This window comes from Periplaneta americana, chromosome 2, assembly GCF_040183065.1.
Source record: "Periplaneta americana isolate PAMFEO1 chromosome 2, P.americana_PAMFEO1_priV1, whole genome shotgun sequence".
Lineage (NCBI taxonomy): Eukaryota > Metazoa > Arthropoda > Insecta > Blattodea > Blattidae > Periplaneta > Periplaneta americana.
In genome coordinates this window covers 35,377,110-35,401,670 of record NC_091118.1, presented here as the reverse complement: position 1 = coordinate 35,401,670, position 24,561 = coordinate 35,377,110, and the positions used below count along the sequence as shown (strand labels likewise).

At 34.7% G+C, this 24,561-nt stretch overlaps 1 protein-coding gene across 1 annotated transcript; it reads left to right on the top strand.

The window, feature by feature from the left end:
- Positions 1-1,116: 1,116 nt before the first annotated feature.
- On the top strand, positions 1,117-23,495 carry LOC138695358 (uncharacterized). Its single transcript, XM_069819779.1, has 6 exons — positions 1,117-1,123; positions 3,700-3,815; positions 11,971-12,092; positions 17,224-17,330; positions 21,776-21,871; positions 23,315-23,495. The coding sequence occupies exons 1-6, from the start codon at positions 1,117-1,119 to the stop codon at positions 23,449-23,451; spliced, it is 585 nt and encodes a 194-aa protein (XP_069675880.1). The 3' UTR covers positions 23,452-23,495.
- The last annotated feature ends 1,066 nt before the right edge of the window (positions 23,496-24,561 follow it).

Sequence of the window (24,561 nt, the reverse complement as noted above, 5' to 3'; positions counted from 1 at the left end):
GCCAACTGTCTGTTAGGTGACAGACAGACAGACATAGCTTATTCATGTCGTTCACACATCATAATATGTATGATATCGTCAGATGGTACACATTACCAGATTAAGTCATGAAATTCATTAATTTTATAAAGAGAGGCATGTGATCTAACAGTCCTGATCCTCTCCTGAATGTTGGAATCGGAAAACTTTTAATGCCATTCGGTAGACTATTAAATAATTTAATGGACATATACTGGAAACTGTTTTCAGTTGAACTGTAGTCTAATTACATTTACTCATATACACGTTTGAATTATGGGTAGAATAACTATGTATGCTCAAATTTACAGGAAAATTTGGAATATTATGCCTAACATACAGGAAGCAAGCCAACACATACATAGAAGGCACAGTTAGAATGCCAGATCGCATAAAGAGTGGCTTACAATATAGTACCAAGCTTAAAAGTAGAATTGATTGAACTCCAGAAAGTACTGCATGATATTAACAGTTACATTCATAGTCTTAAATGCAGTTTTGAAAACAATTCACGAGCAAACTAATTACAAATTATAATACGATAATTTTTCGCTAAGTAACAACAAAGTTCAATTTGAAAATAAAATATATTTAAGTAAATTATATTTATTTGTAACAAGTGTAGCGCAGGGTTTGGGTAAATAAATAAATATAAACAATAAATAAGTAAATAAATCAATATATACATAAATAAATAATATCTGACTGGTAAACCAACATGGAAAGTGGAATTTTGCAAGTTGAGTTTATCTATCTAGTGGCTAAGAATTAAATGAGGTCGTCACACCCAAATGTGCATTTTCAAAAAAGACACATTTTAAAGTACCCAGATATCTTGAATAATTATGGTAATGTATGAAAGTATCATGTTCTGATTACCCTCCTTTATTAATTTTCACACAGCTGACAGAGATAATTATTATAATTTTTTTAAAGACATAAACCAGTGTAAGGACAAAGACCTACTCACATTATCTGCTATATGACGCAATAACCTGACTGTAACATAGTCCCAGATTTGTATAAAATACCGTGTGGATCATGTCAACTAAAAGTTCTCTACAAGATCTATAGCTCAGTAGTAGACTGCTATACGTCATGTTTGGTAAGACAAATTGATTTCAGCTTCTGAATTCAAATATTCCTAATAAGTTATACAACTTTTTGCAATCAGTAAAGATATGTAGAACATCAAAGATAAAAAAAAATGAATAGAGGATCATGGTTGCAGTATTAACGTTAAATAATGTTAACTGTTTAAACAACTTTACCTTGGCATTAAACTTTACATTTAACAAAACAATCCTATATGTATATTATTTATTTATATCGCCCACAGTATTTATGTTTTCCATGAGTTACATCTGTAAGTTGAGGAGGAGTATGCTAAATGTTGTACTTAACATTGACCTATGGTGCGTCTGGCCGCGAAACCAGGTGGCCCGGGTTCGAATCCCGGTCGGGGCAAGTTACCTAGTTGAGGTTTTTTTCCGGGCTTTTCCCTCAACCCAATACGAACTTTCGGTAACTTTCGGTGTTGGACCCCGGATTCATTTCACCGGCATTATCACCTTCATATCATTCAGACGCTAAATAACCTAGCTGTTGATACAGCGTCGTAAAATAACTCAATAAATTGACCTATGGTAGTTGAGGAATGAAACAAAACAATAAGTTGTCCATATTGCGTCCAAATACCATGTCTATGCAAGAATTAGATCTAGTTGTTCCTTAGGCGAGATAAGAAAGGACGTAAGTTCAAAGGTACCTTTCATAATCTGAACAAGTTACGCAATGTCTTTCACATTCACGTTAATGTCACCCGCAAATATGACTGGCATGTCCTCATAACCTCTTCTCGTAGAAAAGTTAAAACATCTTGCATCTGGGTACATTATTATTGGATTGGAAATTATCATCCTCTTAACGTTTTCTTTTTCTGTAAAGTCTCGTACAGTCCATACTACGTGACTGCTTCCGGTAGACATTTTAAAGTATGTGCGATACATGTTTGTAGCTGTTAATTAAATTTAAATTGTTAACTGCCTCCCATTGGAGGTATCCCAGAAGGACTCAGTATACTCTCCTACATGAATTTTACAATATTAAATGTTTACATAAATTTCTTGACAGAAAATTAAAATAAACATATTATAAAGTGAAGAAAAAGAAAGTAAATAGAGTGAATATGATGACTCAGAATTTGACAAGAGCTTTTCAAAACTGAAGTTATGATGTCAGTAGTAAGTGTCTGTGGTAGTTCAAAAGTCGTCCTGAAGCTTTCAAAGAACTTGGGAATCACACCACGAGCTCCAATAAGAAGACCAATCAATTCAATGTTTTCAAGCTGGTATTTTGCTTTGAAGTAATCAACTGTTGGGGTCACAGTTTCAGCATAGCAGTTATGTAAGCTAAACAAAAATGGTGGTAACGCCTAAACCGTTGAATTCCAATCTATAGATCTGCACTTCACTTTCTTTTATTGTTTTCATTTTGTATTGTATCAATTTTGTTATTATTTTAATATGTTAGTAACTTATTTTCTTTTCACGTTTTGTTAAACTGCACTGCTTGTGCATTTTGTAATCTTGTGGAGTTTAAGAGAAGTCCCTATGAACTTAACTCAGCCAGTATAAATAAATGAATGAATGGCTAAATGAACCAGTAAATAAATAAATATATAAATTGATAATGGCGGAAACCACGTCTGCACTAGTTACAAACGTAGAGTACATTCTTCATCTGGAATAGTTAACACAGTGGTGCTTTTTAGTAGTTTATTTTAGGACGCTTTATCAACATCTTAGGTTACTTAGCGTCTGAATGAGATGAAGCTGGTAATGCCGGTGAAATGAGTCCGGGGTTCAACACCGATAGTTACCCATTATTTGCTCATATTGAGTTGAGGAAAACTCCGGAAAAAAAACTCAATCAGATAACTTACCCCAACCGGGAATAGAATCCGGGCCACCTGGTTTCGCGGCCAGACGCGCTAACCGTTACTCCACAGATGTAGTCCAAATACAGTGTTACAAGACTTAAATTAATAGATTTTAAAGTATTATTATTATTATTATTATTATTATTATTATTATTATTTAAAACATTTATTCACAAAAGCGACTACAGACATGTATCGTTAACTAGTCTAACTAGAACAAAGTAATGGAAAATTTAATTTTTATTATAAACACAACATTTTAAAAGTTAGAAATGTGGTTAAATGTACTATTATGGAATTATCATTCCATAGGAAGTGAATTTATTTGGCGTACTCTATCCTGAGAAAATTGAAGTTTATCATATTTTTTTTTTTAAATTTATGATTGCTGATGTTCCTCAATGATTTGTGGGAGCAATTACGAATCACCAGCGACAATACACAATTGGTAATTTGAACTCGAAAATGGCTCTGGTTGGCTGAAAATCAACGGTTTCCTGTACGCCATTGGTGACATGGTACTTGGGCAAAATAGTCAATGTTTTTAAGAAAGTGAATGTTTTTACTTTCTCATTGATGATATACTGAAAAAATTGACATTGACTGTGCCTTCTGTCTGTGGACAGCGATGTCTCCTGAACTACTGGGTTGAATTTGTTCACATTCATTAACTACATATCGATATGCATCGAGGTTATACACCGTATGAACACTTACACTATACTGAAATTTCTTTACAGGTGCGAGAGTATCATTCCTGATTTTGTCCTTGTCCAGTTTCTATCAAGATTTGGAAACAACAGATGTGAAATGTGACATTGGAGCCCCTCCCAAGAAAGACTTCTCTCTCTCAATTGTATGTAATTAACATATCATTTAATGAACTTGAAACAAACAGTTTTAAAAGTATCCTTAACTCAGGTAGCTTGATGAATTTTGCTTCGTCTTCATTTTATTCTTACTGCGTCATCTTCCCATTGCCGCCATATCATACGCATATGCCGTACTCCATATTGGATTAGAGTAAGGATGGACACAATGTCCCCGCGCGGGCAATATATACATCATCCCTACATTTCTCCCTCCACAAATATTCTACGTGTCTGCGTTAACATACAGTAAGCAGAGGTTGAACTCGGTACTATAGCGTTCTAATCAAGGGTGTGTAAAGTGGTGGAAAATGGCGAATAATTGTAGGTTTCGTTATAATTTCCAAGAAACATGGAAACAAGTACAGGGACTTCAATTTATTTTTACTAATATTTCTAATATTAACCTGGCTATACCTTTAGATTAACGGTTGAGAACCGGAAACACCGTTTGCTACCTCCTTTCACGACTGGTGTTCGATGATACTAGCGTAAAATACAAGGGTATGGGAGGGAAGAAAAGTAGTTCATCCATTTACGTAAACTAGGAAATATTGCGATTTTGAGTTTGATAATTTTCATTAGGTTTTTACTTGATCAAAATACAGTACAGTATTAACAATAAGTATTTTTACTCACGAAATTGAGTTATCCATTCGGACGTATTCACTATGCAGTATATATTATACTGTCTACAGCACATTAGCGTACAATATAAAGAATGAAGTTAAATTGAAAAATAATCATAATATGGATATTTAAACATATTTTTGAAAATGGTGGCCGTTCATTTCGATACAGGCTTCAGTTCTTTTGTGCATATTATGGCACTATAGACTCTTGTACCTAATTCCAATTACCAGTTTCGTCCTTCGTACTAGTAACTCATGTTGAAATAATTCTGTACCTACTCTATAAAAGAGTACCTTACATACTGTAAATTCAATCTTCACTTCTGCCCGATCCGAAAAGATAAAATTACTCAGACATGCTGTCTACTGTCCGTTCAAGTGGTTTTGTCGCAGAGTCATAGAAAGGGGGGAAATTACGCGACAGTTAATTACTTAACGAGGTCTTTTTATTTAAGTTATTTTAAACAGTTGTATAATATTACGTAGACGTCCCATTATTAACAGAAATTAATGTTTTCAGAAAAGAGCAAAGACAGCCCTGCCACTAGTAGAGGGGCGAGCATAAGCGGGTGTGGGAAATCGGGATGCGTCGTAGGCAAACGGACGACAGTACCTGTGCGAAAATATGATTCAATATTGAAAGCTCTTTCGTCACTGGAAAACGCGAACATATTTCAGGAACGTACTATACTTACTAACTCAGTACCATGACCGTAAGGCGACTTTCACTGCATATGTGGCTTTGATCTGTGTGGAGAACAGTTGGAAGTTTACTAGTAGAAGGTGTGGGAGTGAAATAGGCCTACTCCCTGTATATATTTTTTTTATTGTGAATAAAGTTACTGTAACTCTACTGTTCAGTTGAGATTTATAGCCTACACATATAAAACATATCCGACGACGCTTCGATCTTGAACATAAGAAGGATTTTGGCGAACATAAACTTATACGAAGAGTTTGAACAGGATTGTTAAAAATGGTTTAGCCTATAGTAATAAAATAGTTGTTACATGCGATAAAGCGATGTGCTATTTTAATATAATTTGTTGTGCTAGTTGAAATAGTGAGAAAGTTTTCAATATACAAGAATAATTTATTAATGGAAAAGCCAACCCACAATCACTACCAGTTGAAAACGCAGTCCGATCAATTTATCGTATTTCAAACACATAATCGAGTCGTAAAGAACAACACAGTCTTTCAAATGTCAGGTAAAACCAACGAGTTAGGTTTATTTTTCTTCTGCCGAATACATTCATCCGTCTTTGGATGCTTTGCTTTGGTTGCATTGAGTATAGCTTGTCATTTAATATCTGGGCTATATTTAGTGAAATTAATAAAACATAGGCTTACAGCTGTAATAAAACGTAAAGTTTTGTGTGTATTTTACTTTTTACTTATTAACATAGTCTTAATATGTAACTCCATTCACAATAATACTAACTTCATCGCAGTCATTTCCTACAACATCCGAGCCACGCCTCTTTGTTTTGACTAACCAAAATATGGCGGGCCAATGTTCAATTGTCTTCAACTTTCAGAGGTCTTTAGCCTCTCTATAGTATCTAGCTCGTTGAGTAAAACCGACAAGAAATTGTATGAATTATTACCTAATGACAAGTCTCCTAACTTACGTAATTTCGCAAATAAGACGCTGGCAATCTTTGAATACACTTATATCTGCCAACATTTCTTTTTTTATAAAGTGAACCTGATGAAAAATATTACGCGTAAACGTCTAATAGCCCATCATTTCTTAACTGCTTTACGCTTATGTAGTAATAGTATTCATAATAATATAGACAGAATCGTCCTGACCAAACAGTGCAGGCGATATAGAGCTTATAAGTGATTATTTATGAGTGCTAAACCATAGCATAGCGACCATATTATGAATGCTTATATTACATACTAGCTGCACCCGTGCGCTTCGCTGTATATCTTGTTATAAATAAATATCATTGCTGGAGATGGAGCACCTGGCTAATTGTGAAACTCTTAGGACCTTCCATCAAAATATTGGGAAGCAAGAAGGATGATGACTTTATTGTTAAATCCAGAGCATTAGATACACACACATAAATATCATTGACTTAAATCTGTTATATTTCCAAATACAGTTTTGTTATTATTAATGAATAGGCCTAATCCCTCTTGTTATTATTATTAATTATTATTAGTATTATTAATTTATTATTAATTGCATTTTTATTAATTTTGCTTATTATTAATTGTCATTATTGAGTGTAAATAGTCGCCACTGCCACCGTGCATATACCCATTTGCAGTGTGAATAAATACAGTACATACAGATTAATTTATTATTAGTTATAAATCGATTGTTCCTGAATTATTTTCAAAGTTATGTTTAGAAGTATGAATGAAACTGTTATTACCATGCAATACACTCTGAAGTTGTTCAATTAATTCTACTTTTAAGTTTTAAGCTTGGTATTACGACCTAACAGCGTCTGAAACAGAATATATTTGTAAGAACAGAGGATTGTTCTCTCAACTGGAAGAAGGCTTAGTCACCAAACGGCATCACTTGGAATGAGGTGTTGCACTGTCTTATATTATTTAAAACGTGTTGATAACGGATGTACTACTATAAGTTTTTAAATGGTTGTGGGGGATCTTGAGTCTCGGAAATAACACTTCCAGCAGCACAACATAATCCGTTTGGTCCTTTACCCCATTATGCGTTTCATTTTATCTGCTTTACCTCTTTGAATATCATTAAATGAGCATAATTGATATTTAGATCGTAATGGAATACTAACATATGTATTAACATGCGTATTAAATCTCGACTACGCTGTCCAGTTCTAGCAATACGCGCTCGTTGTTTGTTAATTCTCTGAGAACGTTCAGCGCGGTTTTCTCTTTTTCGTCCCTGGTAAGTTCGAACTCTCTTATTGGCATGTCAATCAAAGCGTTCGATGCTAGTTTCTCTTGCGCGAACCACTGAAATTTTTGCATAGTTATTTAAAAAACGATACTCCCGTTCTTCCTCCAAATTTTTGTTTTGTCTTGAGGCAGAAATGTTTCGACATAACTGAAACATTTGTTTGACATTTTCAAACAGCACAGGCCTGCCTGCTAATGTTAACGTATAAAATCTTTTCTCACAGAACACTACTCGACATTATTAATGTCCAACTTATACTTATCCATTAAATGAACGAAACAGAAATCGAATTCAAAACAACAAATGCACTACTGCTCCTCTAGCAGGCAGTGGAGCCTGAGTGTTGTCTACTATGATTCTCGGTAGAGCAAGACACAATCGCGTGGTGTCATCCACAAAGCGTCCGTTTACATAATATAGGTCGACCGGCACGAAGGCCTAGCAACCCGCGGCAAACCATCTTCCGAACGCTCAACAGTCCATATCAGTAAATCTGTTAGAGTGGCTGTGTTGACATTAGATTGCGTGTTATTCTTCTGAGTGTGTTATTAATAATAATAATAATAATAATAATAATAATAATAATAATAATAATAATAATGATTTATTTTAGCTGGCAGAGTTAAGGCCTTCTCTTCCACTCAACCAGCAAAAAGTGTATATACATATACATGAACTTACAAAGAATTCAACAATTTGATTTAGATAAGAGTTACATGTATACAAGAGTTATTTACGAATTAAACAACAAAATACTATGAACTATTAATTAAACACTGAAATAAACTGTGTAGCAGAATTAAACTAAAATACATAGAATGTTAATATATTTCAAATAATATTAGATAACAGAAATAGATTATTATGAGACAATTTTGAAAATACAGCACAATCAGGATGATGTCTAAAGAAAAAAGTAACAATGTAGTCAGTGATAGTTTAAATCAGTATGATTGGAGTGAAATGCTAATAAGGTTATCTTTTAAGCTGTTCTTAAAGGTGTTTGTTGTCTTGCAGCCCCTAATACTTTGTGACAAGGAATTCCTTGACGTGAGGTGGATATTGTAAAAGATGATGAATAACAAGATGTTCTATGAAGAGGTATACTTAGCGTGCCACAGATAAGTGATCTGGTATTTATGTCGTGGTTAGAGTATAGATAAGAGAAACGAGACGAAAGGTGTTAGTGAAGTGTTTAGATTAGCTCGTTCACAAAGCACCACAGAAATTTAAAATTTACGTTAAAACAAAGGATTTTCATGGCAGAGACTTATCGGAAAAGAATGATTGAGGAAAGGTAAAAAGACGATTTGCAAAAAGATTTTCTAATGTTACTGTTCCACATGTCAACACTATACGCAACCTTGTTAAACATTTAGAGAAACTGGCTCAGTATTGAATAAAAATAGCAAGAGACCACGTTGTGTACTTACTGAGGAAAAACTGGATGAAATATGAGAAAGATTGGGACACACCTCACAAGAATATCTGCGTCATCTCGCGCAGAAGATTGGTGTCTGTAAAATCACAGCATATGAAGCCATTAAAATTCTTAAATCCTTAAAAGATATCAGAGATATGTCACAGCAGAAGGTCATCATTTCCAACACCTCTTATATTGCAGGTAAGTTCAGTAATAATAAAACTGCGAGCGAACGCGAGACGGTTTGCCGCGTGTTGCATGGCATTCGTGCCGCTCGCGCGTCGCCCGGTCGATCTACATTATGTAGGCAAATGCTGTCTAGTACATAGAATCTACAAAATGGGACACATTATTTATTAATATCCAACCTACATAACAAAACAAGATGAAACTTCGATATCCTCTCACACTAAGGCGTACTTAAATCAATGAAAATAACCTCAGTATTATAACACACTACTCTGCAGACACGATGTGATCACTGAGAAGGTTATATACTTAATAGATAAAAGTTCTGTATAGTGCACAACACTTCATAATGAATAATAATAACAAAAAACATCTTCTGCACGATTTGTAGTGTGTAGGCCACCTCAAACCTCGAAGTCCAACCCTCTGCGCGCGAGATCTTATATATTCTGTTTGTTATGGCCTAATTTTATGAGTAAAAATAATTAACAATAGGTAGGCCTATCTCAGTCATAACGTCATACAATACCAGATGGAACTAAGAAGTAATTACATAATTGAAATACCACTATTTGGTCCAGGGAGCATCCGTTTTTGGTGCAAGAATAAATCGTTTAACATTTTTCTAAATTAGTCTTGAATACATTCCTTAATAAATCATTCCAAACCAATATGACTATAGCATGGATTGTGTACGAAGGTAATTTTTGTTGGTCTCATTGCACATCTTTCTTTACGTAAATAAAAAACACATTAAAGTTAACATGCTACATACATATCATTTTAAGAACCACAGGAAATAAATGTGGGTACATGATGAGGAAGAGAACGCCATTTCATGGTAGTTTATAAAATGACTCCGATAATCTAGAAAATTAACAGCTCCAGTGAGCTCCAAGGTAAAATACTAATTTTACTCTATTTCTTTTTTATTTTTGATCTAGATGAAATAGGTCTACTTTCCTTTTACGGCACCATTCGTAAAAATACGACTGGACAAAAAAAAATAAAATGTATTAAAAAGTAATATTTTACGTGGACCTAATAAAGTTTAAATATACATTACCGTAGCTCACCCAAATATTCAATTAAGCAATAAAAATATGTACCGTTATCTTACTGAATAATTAATACTTAATATTTAGCCTATGTGTCGCGTGTACAATATATTTGTAACCAATTATTCCATCCCTGACTATCATTGGTTCATAAATAAACGCAACGCAAATCAGACATAAAATGTTATTACCTTCTAATAGCATTAAATTTAACTACATATCACTCATTCATAGTTAGTTTCGACAGTATATCAAGTTATCAGTTTTAATCATACCTTTAAGCATTTGTGCCTAGTCCTCGATTCATTCTGGGGCTTCTGTAGTGACAAAGTCTATGTCCATCTGAAGGAAATACACTTTCCAATGATGAAAGAACTATCCAAATCGATTAAATAGTTTCCTAACATTGCCTCATACAAACACTCTCTCTTTATATTAATATTTTGTATATTAAAAACTCATGAATATCATCAGTATGATAAATGAATATTAATCTGATTGTTTTTTTTTCTTCGCTGTTATTTATACTCGCTTTAACATCTTTGGTCATATCGCGAGTTAATCTTTGGTTAAAATCCGAAGGTTTGTGTACTATTGTTGAGACTGGTTCTATTGTTGTGAACTAGATGGCGACTGTATATAATGTTATGTTTTATTTAACGACGCTCGCAACTACAGAGGTTATATCAGCGTCGCCGGATGTGCCGGAATTTTGTCCCGCAGGAGTTCTTTTACATGCCAGTAAATCTACTGACATGAGCCTGTCGCATTTAAGCACACTTAAATGCCATCGACCTGGCCCGGGATCGAACCCGCAACCTTGGGCATAGAAGGCCAGCGCTATACCAACTTGCCAACCAGGTCGACGACTGTATATATGTTACTGATTTGTTATGAATATGATTTCGGTAATGATGAATGAGGCCGGTGATTTTCAGGGATGTTGTTGGCCGAATTTCCTGATATTTGCCTTACGGTTGAGGAAAAACCCTGAAAAACCTCAACCAGGAAATTCAACCCGATCGGGAATCGAACCCGGGCCCTCTGCGTAAGAGACCAGCATGCTGACCCCTACACTACAGAGGTGGTCTCAATCTGATTGTTGTCCAAGGCCGCTTTAAATAAATGCAATCATTTGTTTTATCTTTATTGCTCGTATAATCTAGGGGACAATGACAAAAACCATTGTTATTTTAAAACTCATTTATCTCATTAAATATCAGTCCCATCAATATTTTGCATTGAATAAAACTTATCGGAAATCATTTTTAAAGAAATATTTATTTTTTAACATTTTTCATGGAAATCAATGTGACATATTTCGATTTATTTAATTCAGGCCCCCTTATAACCCCCTTTTTAAATAACTTATTTTGAATGACATAATATGCCATATATTATAGCCTAAAATCTAAGTTACAACGAACTTAATTTATATTCCAATTTTCATATAAATCGGTTCAGCCACTATCACGTGAAAAGGCAACAAATACCCAAACAGACAAACAAAAATTTCTAAAAGTGTTGAAATTTTCTTGTTTTCATGAAAAACGTTAATGTTGAATTTTTAGTATATCTGTGCCAACATAAACCATTAAATTCCTAATAGAAAAATTTAGTATGATAATCAACAGATTTTAGACATATTTTGATTATTCTCTCTGTAGTAATTCCAGCACCTTTCTTTTGGATTTGGAAACATTGCCTCAAGCGACAATATCATAATGTAGGTCTAATATCAACTGCACCAAAGATAAATAAATTAATCTTGAAAACAGTGTGGAGTTACGAACTTAACATAATACATTTACGGTGCGTATGATGCAGCGTAATTTAGTACATAATACTGCAACAACTTTTTAATTTTAATATTGTGATTGCATTCAAGTAGTATAACATTGTGTGATTAATATCTACATTATTCTTCAGTTGCAGGTCGGCGTAGACTCGTATTACTACACTTCGTTGACAAACTCGAAAATATTCACCGACAGTATCTGCTTGCTGGGTGAAAGTTTCATTTATTCTACTTATGATGCTGTTTCACGACCGTAAGTCAATTATACAGTGATAAGCAGAACAAATCACTTCATATCCAACTCTTATTACTAGACTAGCCGTACCCGTGCGCTCCGCTGCACCTGTTAGAAATAAATATAAAGTAATTACATAATTAAAATAGGACGTTTGATCCAGAGAACATCCGTGTTTGTTAGAAGGATAAATCGTATGTATTTTAACACGATTCAATTGAGCATAGTTAAAATTTGAATTATAAAATAATGGATTGCTAAGCTAACGTACTATTACTGCATACTAAATCAATACACTCTGTGTTATTTCTCTGAGATTAAAATGAGTGTGTACATAAATATTATTTTAAGAAATACATAAAACGATTGTACAGAATACCCTATCAAATTTTCTGTGCATAAGAAGCTATTTTAATCTTACCTGTCCTCGATTTACTCAGAAGTTACTGTAATATCATTATAGCATTATGTCCATATAGAGAAACTGCACTTTCCAATGGTGAAATAATAATTAATTATACAAATCGGTTAATTTAGCTTCCGATATTACTTCATACAAACACAGAAACATTCTCTGTAGGCTATGATTCATAGCTTTCGATTTTTGTTGACCAAGGCCTCTTATAGACGAATTCATTTGTTTATTTCATTACACCGCCTAAGATGGCAGTTATTCTAATTTTAAAACTCATTTATCTCATTAAATATCAGTCCTATCAAAATTTTTCAAAGAATAAAACTGATCGGAAATGATTTTTAAAGAAATGTTTGTTATGTAAAATTTTTCACAAAAATCAATAATAAGCGAGATATTTCGATTTATTTAAATAAGACCTCCTTATAACCCCCCTTTTAAATAATGTATTTTGAATGCCATATAGCCTAAAATCTAAGTTACAACGAACTTAATTTATATTCCAATTTTCATATAAATCGATTCAGCCATTATCACGTGAAAAGGTAACAAACATACAGACAGACAGACAGACATAGAAACAAAAATTTCAAAAAAGCTATTTTCGGCTTCAGGGCGGTTAATTATATATGTTAGGACCAATTATTTTTGGAAAATCGAAAATTACCAGAAAAATTTCGGTTGCAGATTTATTATTAGTATAGATTCCTGCGTTTGATTACTTAGAAGCTCCACGTAATCCGCAACAGTGTACGTATGTATGGAGTAGTGCAGCGTATAAACTTCAGATCTGCTATTCAGCGAACATGCTAAAACAAAACAAAGCTAGATGGTTGAAGATCATTGCTGAAATAGAAGGGTTTGGTAGCGAGTACGTCATTAGGAAAGAAGAAGAAATGTATTTTATCAGAAAGGAGGAGGAATTTTTCATTTGAAACACTTAAAATGTTTACAGTCTCTCGTTGTAATGTGTGAAGCAAGTAGTCGGTGTAAATAATTTTTATTTATTTGTTTTAGTAGGTTATTTTACGACGCTGTATCAACATCTTAGGTTATTTAGAGTCTGAATGGGATGAGGGTGATAATGCCGGTGAAATGAATCCGCAGCCCACATCCGAAAGTTACCCAGCATTTGCTCATATTGGGTTGAGGGAAAACCTCAACCAGGTAACTTGCACCGACCGGGAACCGGTAACTTGCCCCGACCGGGAACCGAACCCGGGCCACCTGGTTTCGCAGCCAGACGCGCTAACCGTTACTCCACAGATGTGGACAATTTTCTTTTTACTGTGATTTATTTTATTATTATAATTTTCACCATTCATTTATGTACTTATAGTCCCGTCGCTCTAATTTCCGGCAGCCAATCACGTTGCAGGTCGGCTACATTTAAACGTGTGCGTCTTGTGATTCGCTGATGAAGATGTAAAGCATTTCTTAAGGCTGGATAAATACTTAAAATATAATCGCCCGCCATTTTGGCTCTTTCGTTGGCGTTCGCAGAAAGCACACGAGGACGTTATTTGCCGCTCAATTATTTGCTGAATTACAGTGCGTTTGATTTATTATCATAGGAGCTACGACATGATCATGTTTAACGGTATGAAAAATATATCCCTTGTCTGATAGCTCGGCAAAGAAAGAACAAAAATGGCGAACAATACTACCTACCTAGACTTTATAGAGCCTTGACTTCCTAAGAGTAAGCAAAGAGGAGGATCACGCCGGGAATAACAGCGTCGTGACTATAGTTATTTATAGACATGTAAACACATAGGCCCTGTCCTGTTACAACCTAAACATGTAAAACAAGTATTCATAATAATTTTTTTACAATCTAGCAATAGAGACGGTAATACATGGAGGCAAAGAAAACCTATAAACATTTCGAAATTAACAAAAGTTGAAACATCAGGGCCGAAATATATTGTATATATTTCAATATTAACTCATTTTCAATTTGAATAATCAATTGTGAAGGTACATCTTTTCAATAATTTTTCATGTTATTTTCACTTTAATAAAATATGATTTATTTTAAAAAGTGCAATTTAAATGTTCAAAACTCTATAAATATGAGATAAACAATGGGTATTGGTTTTTACTTTTTTGATGAAAAATATATTGTGAAATAAAAATAGACCTACAGTGTGATTCACAAAGTTCTCCCCCGGTTTATTGAGGTGATTCCTGAGGTTATTTGGAACGAAAAATGTAAATAAATTAATGGAATCACATTCATAATTACGGAGTTACGTACTGTAATTTGAAAACGGTAGAGAAAACTTTAATTTCAGGATTTCATTAACAAGAATGCAAAAAATGATTATAATCTAAAGAACTGAATGTTTATATATCAGTCTCTTTCATTTAGAATGGATTTAAATCACATTTTCTAAAATGCCTCCCTGAATCTCAAGGCAACGGTCCGCACGGGTATGAACTGCAAGTATAGCATTTCGCAGCTTCATACGTTTGTTCCTTATTGTCACCGTGGCATCTCGAATGCGTTGAAGTAATTCGCGTGTTTGTACCTTTACCCGTTACAGCAGCGTTGTCAGACAGAGACTAAACGGAGCGGAGCGCTCCACTAGACTGGTTGCGTGCTCCGGTGTTTCCACAGACATAAGCAAGTTCACGCTCCGATCTAGCACCATAACCGGTTTTGGAGCTTACAACTCTGACGCTACTGCGATACAGGACTATCTTTCATGCAACTCCTGATGTCTTTAATCTAAGGGTGTTAAATCTGGGAATCTGGGAGGCAGGTAACAGGGCCTCCGCGACCAACCCATCGCTTGTGGGTAATTACTGATCCCAATGAGCTGTTACTGCGCGGTAGAAGTGAGCAGGTGATCCTTCATGCTGGAAGTACATTGAGCGTCTTCTTGCCAGAGGAACATCTTCAAGAGGGTGTGGTAAATGTTCTTATAAAAAGTGAAGATGCATCTCAACGAGTTTAAGTGTCCAAGGAAAATGAACGGCCTCAGCAGCTGGTCATCCAGCATATCACACCACACATTGAGACTGAATACTTACTTACTGACTTTTAAGGAACCCGGAGGTTCATTGCCGCCCTCACATAAGCCCGCCATTGGTCCCTATCCCGAGCAAGATTAATCCAGTTTCTACCACCATATCCCACCTCCCTCAAATCCATTTTAATATTATCTTCCCACCTACGTCTCGGCCTCCCCAAAGGTCTTTTTCCCTCCGGCCTCCCAACTAACACTCTATATGCATTTCTGGATTCGCCCATACGTGCTATATGTCCTGCCTATCCTGAATAGGCGTCGAAAATTACATTCTAACGTGGCATAGGATAATCGTCACCTCACACACGCAAGTTATGCTTATTGTTGATTCCGTCCCTAGCGATCCATTCACTAAGACGAGTTTCGAAAATGTGTTGTAACTCAGTAGTTATGAATGTTATCAGTGTTATCACAATAATCTATTTACATTTTTTGTACCAAATAACCTCAGGAATCACTTCCATAAACCGGGGGAGGACACCTCGAATTACCCGTATATAGAAAAATCTGCCTTTTGGCAGAACACCATGTACCGGTATGTATGTATGTATGTATGTATGTATGTATGTATGTATGTATGTATGTATGTATGTATGTATGTATGTATGTGTAGAATTAGACGTGTTTCACTTATTGTGAGAACAATCTTCTGTTGACCATAAGTAGCTTTAAATAAATATTTAGTGTCTTATTAAATCTACGTGATAATTTAATATTTTGTACAGGGACATCATTTTATTTTTACTAACATTTCTAATATTAACCTGGCTATACCTTTGGATCATCGATTAAGAACCGGAAACACGTTTGATACCCCCTTCCATGACTGGAATTCGTTGATACTGACGTAAAGTACAAACAAATAACTTTACTAGGTATAGGAGGGAAGAAAAGTAGTCCATCCATTTACGTAAACTGAGAAATATCGCGATTTTGAGTTTGATGATTTTCATAAGGTTTTTGTTTAATCAAAATACGGTACAGTATTAACAATGAGTATTTTTACTCACGAACTGAGTTTTCCATGCGGACGTATTCATTATGCAGTGTATATTATACTGTCTACAGCACATTAGCGTACAATGTAGAGAATGAAGTTAAATTGAAAAATAATCATAATATGGATATTTAAACATATTTTTGAAAATGGTGGCCGTTCATTTCGATACAGGCTTCAGTTCTAATGTGCATATTATCGCACTATAGACTATTTTACGTAATTCCAATTACCAGGTTCGTATTTCGTATCAGTAACTCATGTTGAAATAATTCTGTACCTTCTCTATAAAAAAGTACCTTACGTACTGTAAATTAAATCTTCACTTCTGCCCGATCAGAAAAGATAAAATTACTCAGACATGCTATCTAATGTAATTTTTCTATGAGGAATACTTTACGTAACAAGACTGGCATCAAATGAAATATTTTCTTTATCAACTAAAACAACAATAATAACTGTAATTATTAATATTTCAATATTATTATTAATTACTAATACTGACTTAGTGGTTACGTCGCAGCGTTGTAGAAAGGGAGGAAATCACGTATAGGTCCACTTATCTGTGATGTAAACTATTGACTAAAATACGAGTTATCTTGAAAGAAACAAATTTTGAGTTTTTCTTGACTTTTTTGTATGAATACAAGTATTTCTCAGAAGTGTATGATTGAATGTTTCAATGGTTTTATGTTTGTTCAGGAATAGCTTCGGCGAAAAACAGAGTCAATCAGCGGGAACGGCACCCAGAGTTACAAACTATAAGAATGGTAAACTCAGTATGGATTACTTGCCTCAGAAAGCTACAAGTAAGTATGTCAAATTATTACGAACCCAAGTATAAAGAAAATGTTAATTCAGCTTCCTCAGTTTTCCATTCGGAATCGTGTATCATCATCATCATCATCATTAGTAGTAGGAAGTAAATAAAGCACAAGTATTACGTTTACGTTGATGTATAAATTCGTAGCGTTCCTGCTACATCTGAAATTATTAATTATTTTACATAAACTGAATAAATGAACTAACAATATACATTTTTAATTGGTTAATTCACGTTACTTTAACAACTGCTAATGTCATCTACCGTCAGAATGAGATGAAAGAGATAATGCCGGTGAAATGAGTCCAGGGTCCACCAGCGCCGAAAGTTACCCAACATTTTCTCTTAATGGCTTGAGCGAGAACACCCAGAAAAACATCAATCAGGTAACTTGTCCCAACCAGGATTTGAACCCGATCCCGCTCGTTTCACGTAATGAATACTAACCTACACTCCACAGCGGTGGACAATAGTATTATACGTTACAAGAGCGGTATGTTGACGTTTTCATGGTCGAGGAAAAGATTGAAAAAGCGAAACGTAGTTGAGCTTTTTTAATTTCCGAGAACATGAAAACAAACATACCGCTCGTGTATCGTACATTATTTTGTGCGAAGATCGTTTATTACATACCTGAAAGACGAATTTCTAATTAGTTGCAATGAAATCTCCATGTTGGTTTCTGTTTAATGACGCCAACTTCGGAACACCAAAATATCTTTCTTCAACATTGTTGCTGTAAAATGTTTTCTGTGTTTACTATACTCCAGCAGGCCGTGATATACGTCTGTCTTTTTTCCCCCAGTCTATAAATGCGAACTTAAAACAAACGGTAAGGTTATGTAATGATTTATTTTTCATTTTAATATTTTAACAATATTATTTATATAACATATTGCAGTAATAACATCGGCATCTGGAATCTCGTTGATTTTTTCACGTCTTACTTAATGTTACTTGTATCAGGAATGCAATAAGTTTCGTGGAGTAGTAGACTTTACTTAATTTTTGCAAATATTTAAAAACAATAATTAACATTGCAATTTAGGTGAAATTGCAGTGGTAAGTTTCCAATTTATAATTATTACTATGTTAAACGTCTCTAAAAATAATATATTAAAAGCCTAAAGCAGTAAAATGAATGTCGCGCTTAAGCGGTAAGAAGAGGGAAATTGTTATATGTGTTACGTTGGGAATACTGAATGTGGTATTTCACACTTACCGCGTATTGGTTCTGTGCGGAAAACAAGCAAATACGCACGATCTCGCCCAAAAATATATTGTTCTGCATTGTTAATATTCTGATAGTTCTTCGATTCCACGCCTGAAGAAATCCAGTTGCCGAGAGTTGAAATCGTCAAGTCAATTTTAAAGAACTTCTTCGTCATTAAAGGAGAATTTTCGGAGATTGTTGGACAGAGATCGGAAAAGATGGAAGATCAGGAGAATAGAGTGGATGTAGAATAAGCTGCAAACCGAGCTTTTGTAATGTTAGCAGCACGCGGACGGGTATTATCATGCTGCAAAAATCACTTGATGCGTCTTCCCGGTCATTTTTCTTGAATTGCGGTCTCTAAGCGACTGAGTTTTAGCAATAAATCTCAGCAGTGATGGTTAAATTCCTCAGAAGTAGTTCATTATAGACGAAGACTTTTCTGTCACTAGATACACAACATTATCTTACGTGGATGGACACTGTCTCACCGGCTTTTGCACGGAAAATCTTTTGGTTATGGCCCACCTTTCAGTTCTTGATGTTAGTGTAAACGCACCATTTTTCGTCACCAGTAACATTATGGAACGAAAACGACAGATGTGGTTGACGCGCTGGATGAAAATGGAGATGAAAATATTGGCGACAAAATTTCGAGCGAACGATTTTCAATTGCACAATTTAGCAACACTGAACAATGAACTTCTTAGTAGTCCACTCTAAAGTGGGCCTTAATGTTTACCAAGTCTCTCACTTTAACTAAAACCCAATTAAATGACAAGAAATTTGTAAACAGTAATACATTATGAATTTTTGAACAAGTAAAATGCAACACAGAAATAAACCGCACGTTACAGAAAGAATTAAAAAAAATACATATAGAAAATATAAAAAATACAGGGAGGTGATTTGAACCCTGAATGTTTAGTTTTAAAGCGCGATAGCTACGGATAGTTTGAGCTAGATCACAGAGCAACATATATTTGAATAATGCAGTGTGCTACGTAGTGCAAATAAATGGACATTCTGGACTTAAAAATCGAATTATGGGCAGTGTTTAATATTACATTTGCTTTTTTATATGTCCTCTGTCGATATGAGGAAGGATATAATCGAATTTGAGTTTTAGATTTGTTAAGAATGAGGTTTCTTAAATGTATGGTATGCAAATGTAGTAGAAAATGTAAACTCAATTTTCCACAATTTTCTTTAACAAATTTGTCCCCTCATTCTTACAATAAATATCATCGAAACTTTGACTAAATTTTATATTACACTCCAGTGATTTATAATGCCAGATCTGTTTTAAAGTAAGTAGGCCCTAATAAGGTATGTGATGCAAATATGGCCACATTACTGTTCTACAGCTAACTGATATGCTAACTATACGTTAGTGCCAGTATGTTGAACCACGTGTTAGGAAGTGTATATAATCAGCGAGATTAGTGGATATTAGCAAAACTGCTTCCACAGCCTTCTTTATTTGATTTTGGCAACGGATTAATATGGTGTTATAATATTGCTCTTGGTGAGTTTGTCTTGTATTTCCTTCCAAGCAATTGGTAATTATAGTTTCTATATAACATTTTATATCTTGTTCAATGCTCGTTACAGACATACAATGCTTATTTAAAATGCTTTTATATTGAACTGAAAAATATCAGATTTTTCGAGAGATGCTGAATGCAGGTAATATGGCCACACTATGTGCAATTTTTTTATGTATACGTACATGCATGAGGAATGTGTTGAACTCACAAAAGATTTATTTATTTGTCACTCATATAACCACTGATTTTTTTTCTTTTATTTTTGTGTTTGTTAACTTTCTCATAATTTTTTTTTTAAATTGTATTGTTTCACAGACCAATTCACAAGTTATTTTTGGGGATATTTTTTTGAAGCCAAGAACCATTATTTTTAATCCAAAATTCATTAATCACTAATAAATATTTTTCATTTCAAAATAATGAATTTTCTTTCTTGTTGCCATATTACCTTCATATAGGCATATTACCTACACGATGTAAAAACAAACCATTCTGATTTAAAGAAAAGTCTTGGATTATTTTTATGTATGCATAAAGAATCGAAGTTCATGCAAACACACTCTTTATTTAGGGAATACCACAGCCATGAAAAGATTAATTCAAATTACCTTCAGGCACCTTATCTGATTTATATTTTAAATTTTAAATTCAATTAAACTTAAGATTGTCAAAATTGAAAAATCAATACTATATATAATCCATCTTGGAATGTGAAAAGAATACCTGGACCTTCGATATTCCCAAAGTACATGATTTTCAGTTAAAGTTTTCTTTCGAAATTGGGAGCTAATGTTTTTGTAAGCGAATTTTTGGACATTCTGTATAACACGATTGAAATATTTTAGATTAATTGAAAGCAGGCAGTGGGAAAGGAACTGATATAATTGTAAAATGTATTTGTTATATTACTAGAGAATGGATTTCTGATTCCGTATCTATTCTGTTTGATACGTCCTAGACTATGTTATTCAGATATCTCTATGTTTCATGTACACAAGATCCCCCTGTTAAAATTCTATAGGACCTAAAACGTCCGAATGAACCACGAACTCCTATAAATGCCTAAAGACTAAGTTTTTGCCTAATGTTTAGAATAAAAATACCGGTACGTAAATGCAAAAAATGCCCAGAAATACTATAAAAATGTCTTTCTTTTAATTAATTGGTCTTAAAAGCAAAGACAAGTAGATTTATCTTATTTCCTGGAACGAAATTCGTTTGAAAAAGTCCATCCTAGCATAAAAAAGGCTGGTAGGCTGTTCAGTTAGGCAATTGTTTACAAATTAGTTTTCGCGTCAATGTACTCCCGGTATGCAAAATGAAATTGACCAATCAGCAATCAGTTTCTTTCACTGATATAATTTGAGTCTTCTGTTAGTAGCACTCGTTGTCAGCACCAGTTCTTTGTACATAAATTAAACTTAAAATGAAATATTTATTAATTTTATATAAACTCCTAAAATTCTTAAATTGGATTTTATGAAGTCCTAAATCTCTGTGTTAGCATCTAGAAATCCGTTTTCCCTATAGGCTATATCACTTTGTTAAATTCGTATGTAGTTGAATTAATACGGAAGCAAGTAGTCAACTGTTTGGGGGTTAATGACTAGGTCTATACACCCAACGAATGATAAGTACAGTAATTTGCCTATTTTATCTTGATTTCAGAAATTTTTACAGTCTTGAGTGGTAACTACACTGTACTAGCAACGGATTATTTATCCTATTTCGTACTGGGTGCCTGCCTTGAAAGCTTCGAAAAACGTGAGTAAATGAAACACAATTAAAAAAATGTGCATGAATAAACTTTTAAGGGATAACATGAGATAAATAGTACTTTATTTATCAAGGGGGGAATGAAGATGTTTATAGCGAGAGCTACGGGGGATTGCCGTCGAGGGCCTCTGGCCAGATGGTGCAAGTGGCCGAGATTTAAACCTGAAATTTCGCCAAAGATTCATGCATTATTTTGTGGCACACTAGTCCGTAGTTACTTACTTACTTACTTACTGGCTGTTAGGGAACCCGGAGGTTCATTGCCGCCCTCACATAAGCCCGCCATTGGTCCCTATCCTGAGCAAGATTAATCCAGTCTCTACCATCATATCCCACCTCCCTCAAATCCATTTTAATATTATCTTCCCACCTACGTCTCGGCCTCCCCAAAGGTCCTTTTCCCTCCGGCCTCCCAACTAACACTCTATATGCATTTCTGGATTCGCCCATATGTGCTACATGCCCTGACCATCTCAAACGTCTGGATTTTAAGTTCCTAATTATGTCAGGTGAAGAATACAATGCGTGCAGCTCTGCGTTGTGTAACTTTCTCCATTCTCCTGTAACTTCATCCCTCTTAGCCCTAAATATTTTCCTAAGAACCTTATTCTCAAACACCCTTAATCTCTGTTCCTCTCTCAAAGTGAGAGTCCAAGTTTCACAACCATATAGAACAACCGGTAATATAACTGTTTTATAAATTCTAACTTTCAGATTTTTTGACAGAAGACTAGATGACAAAAGCTTCTCAACCGAATAATAACACGCAATTCCCATATTTATTCTGCGTTTAATTTCCTCCCGAGTGTCATTTATATTTGTTACTGTTGCTCCAAGATATTTGAATTTTTCCACCTATTGGAAAGATAAATCTCCAATTTTTATAGTTCCATTTCGTACAATATTCTGGTCACGAGACATGATCATATACTTAGTCTTTTCGGGATTTACTTCCAACCCTATCGCTTTACTTGCTTCAACTAGAATTTCTGCGTTTTCCCTAATCGTTTGTGGATTTTGTCCTAGCATATTCATGTCATCCGCATAGACAAGAAGCTGATGTAACCCATTCAACTCCAAAACCTCTGTGTTATCCTGAACTTTCCTAATGGCATATTCTAGAACATTTATAACTACGATATCGCACCATCTACGCTGAAGTACTAAATACGATAACCTGTCACTGATAAATTCGACCTTTTTTACTGCTGATTTTATTCTTTTATGTACAAAGAATCCTGTTCCTAATTGGTGATTAACTAGTCCGTAATTAATTAAATTAAAACTTTTTGTTAAGAGTTTTAAATTCAGAAATTCGCTTTGTGCTTGTATGTTTTGTTTTGGTATCTAGGGACTGTGTTTTGTGTAAAATAAATGATATGACATTTCGTGCGTCACTCTGTATGTTATATATTCTTGTTAACTTTTCAGCTTTTATTAGAGTTCTGACTCGTGAGAGATGGTTGAGTGATGTAACTGAAGAAATAATTAGATCCGATCTCAAGAGTCTGGGATTCGACGAAAGTAAATTCAAGTCTACCAACTCCACGGGCTGTACGTCTTTTTAATATAGGTGAAATAAGAGATGTTATAACTTATAATAAAGACGCGTTCTGAAATAAAACAATGTGTACGACTGGAATATCGTTTTAATTTAATTTTCGTTGTTTAATCCTATCTCAATTAAAACATCCTTGAATAGGCTCCGACCGTTCCTGTTCAGTTCTCTCTGCTTCCAAAGCTGAAGGTATGGAATGGAATTTACGGGAGGGAGCACTACGGCCCAGCACTGCGACCTGTTACGATCTATTGCACTGACCCTCAAGCTAGGCGCATTCCCAAACCCATACCGCCTGACTACACTAAGGTTCGCTGCGTATTCAGGTTTAGAGCAGAAAACCCCAATCCTTCCTAGGCTAGCCCCCTCCGTGTGTCGCCAGCCGGCGATCGGGGAATGCTACGGAATGATGGGGGAATGGACAAATGTTGTTGTTGTTTTCTAATGCCAGGCGTTTGACAATAAAGTCATTTGACCTCTTGCACTCCAATATTTCTCAAAGATATTGCCATGGCCAGCCACTGAAGCACAGATTTTGAGGTGTTCCGAATCCATTTCTTGGTTTGAGTTGCACAATGGGCAGTTAGGGGACTGATATACAGGGACATCATTTTATTTTTACTTCAATTTTTATTGTACCTGCGTTTCTAAATGTACTTGAATCCCACCCCTTTCACGAATGTACTTGCTAACGTCAGTCACAAAAACTCACGGCACTGTTGCTAGCAGTGAAATAAACAGTACAAAGTACAGTGTGTTTCAGAAATATGTTGCGTTTTCTATAGAAGAAAAAGCTTGTAACTTATATTATTGAAGTTTATTTTCACACAAATATGGTGTGTAGCATAACTGAATTTATCTGTGTAGACTGAGCACAAGTGAAGATTAGAGTTACCGAAAGTACGATATCCTACAATATGGTGCGGTAATTAACAGCATTATTTAAACAAGAGTTTTGTTTTACTGTTTGTAGGTATGAAGGATGATGATGGCAAATGGAATTACAATGTAACCGAATGTGAACAACAGTTTTTTTTTTTTTTTCACAATTTCCTGATTATATCATTACGGAATATTTTCGTAGAAATGGCATTAATCTGGTAGATAAATTTAGAGCAAC

What these genes read in the sequence shown, in the direction of transcription:
- LOC138695358 (XM_069819779.1), top strand. An exon ending in TATGATGCTGTTTCACGACC is followed by an intron (nt 12,093 to 17,223) that starts GTAAGTCAATTA and finishes ATGTTTGTTCAG; the next exon opens with GAATAGCTTCGGCGAAAAAC. An exon ending in CTTGCCTCAGAAAGCTACAA is followed by an intron (nt 17,331 to 21,775) that starts GTAAGTATGTCA and finishes TCTTGATTTCAG; the next exon opens with AAATTTTTACAGTCTTGAGT.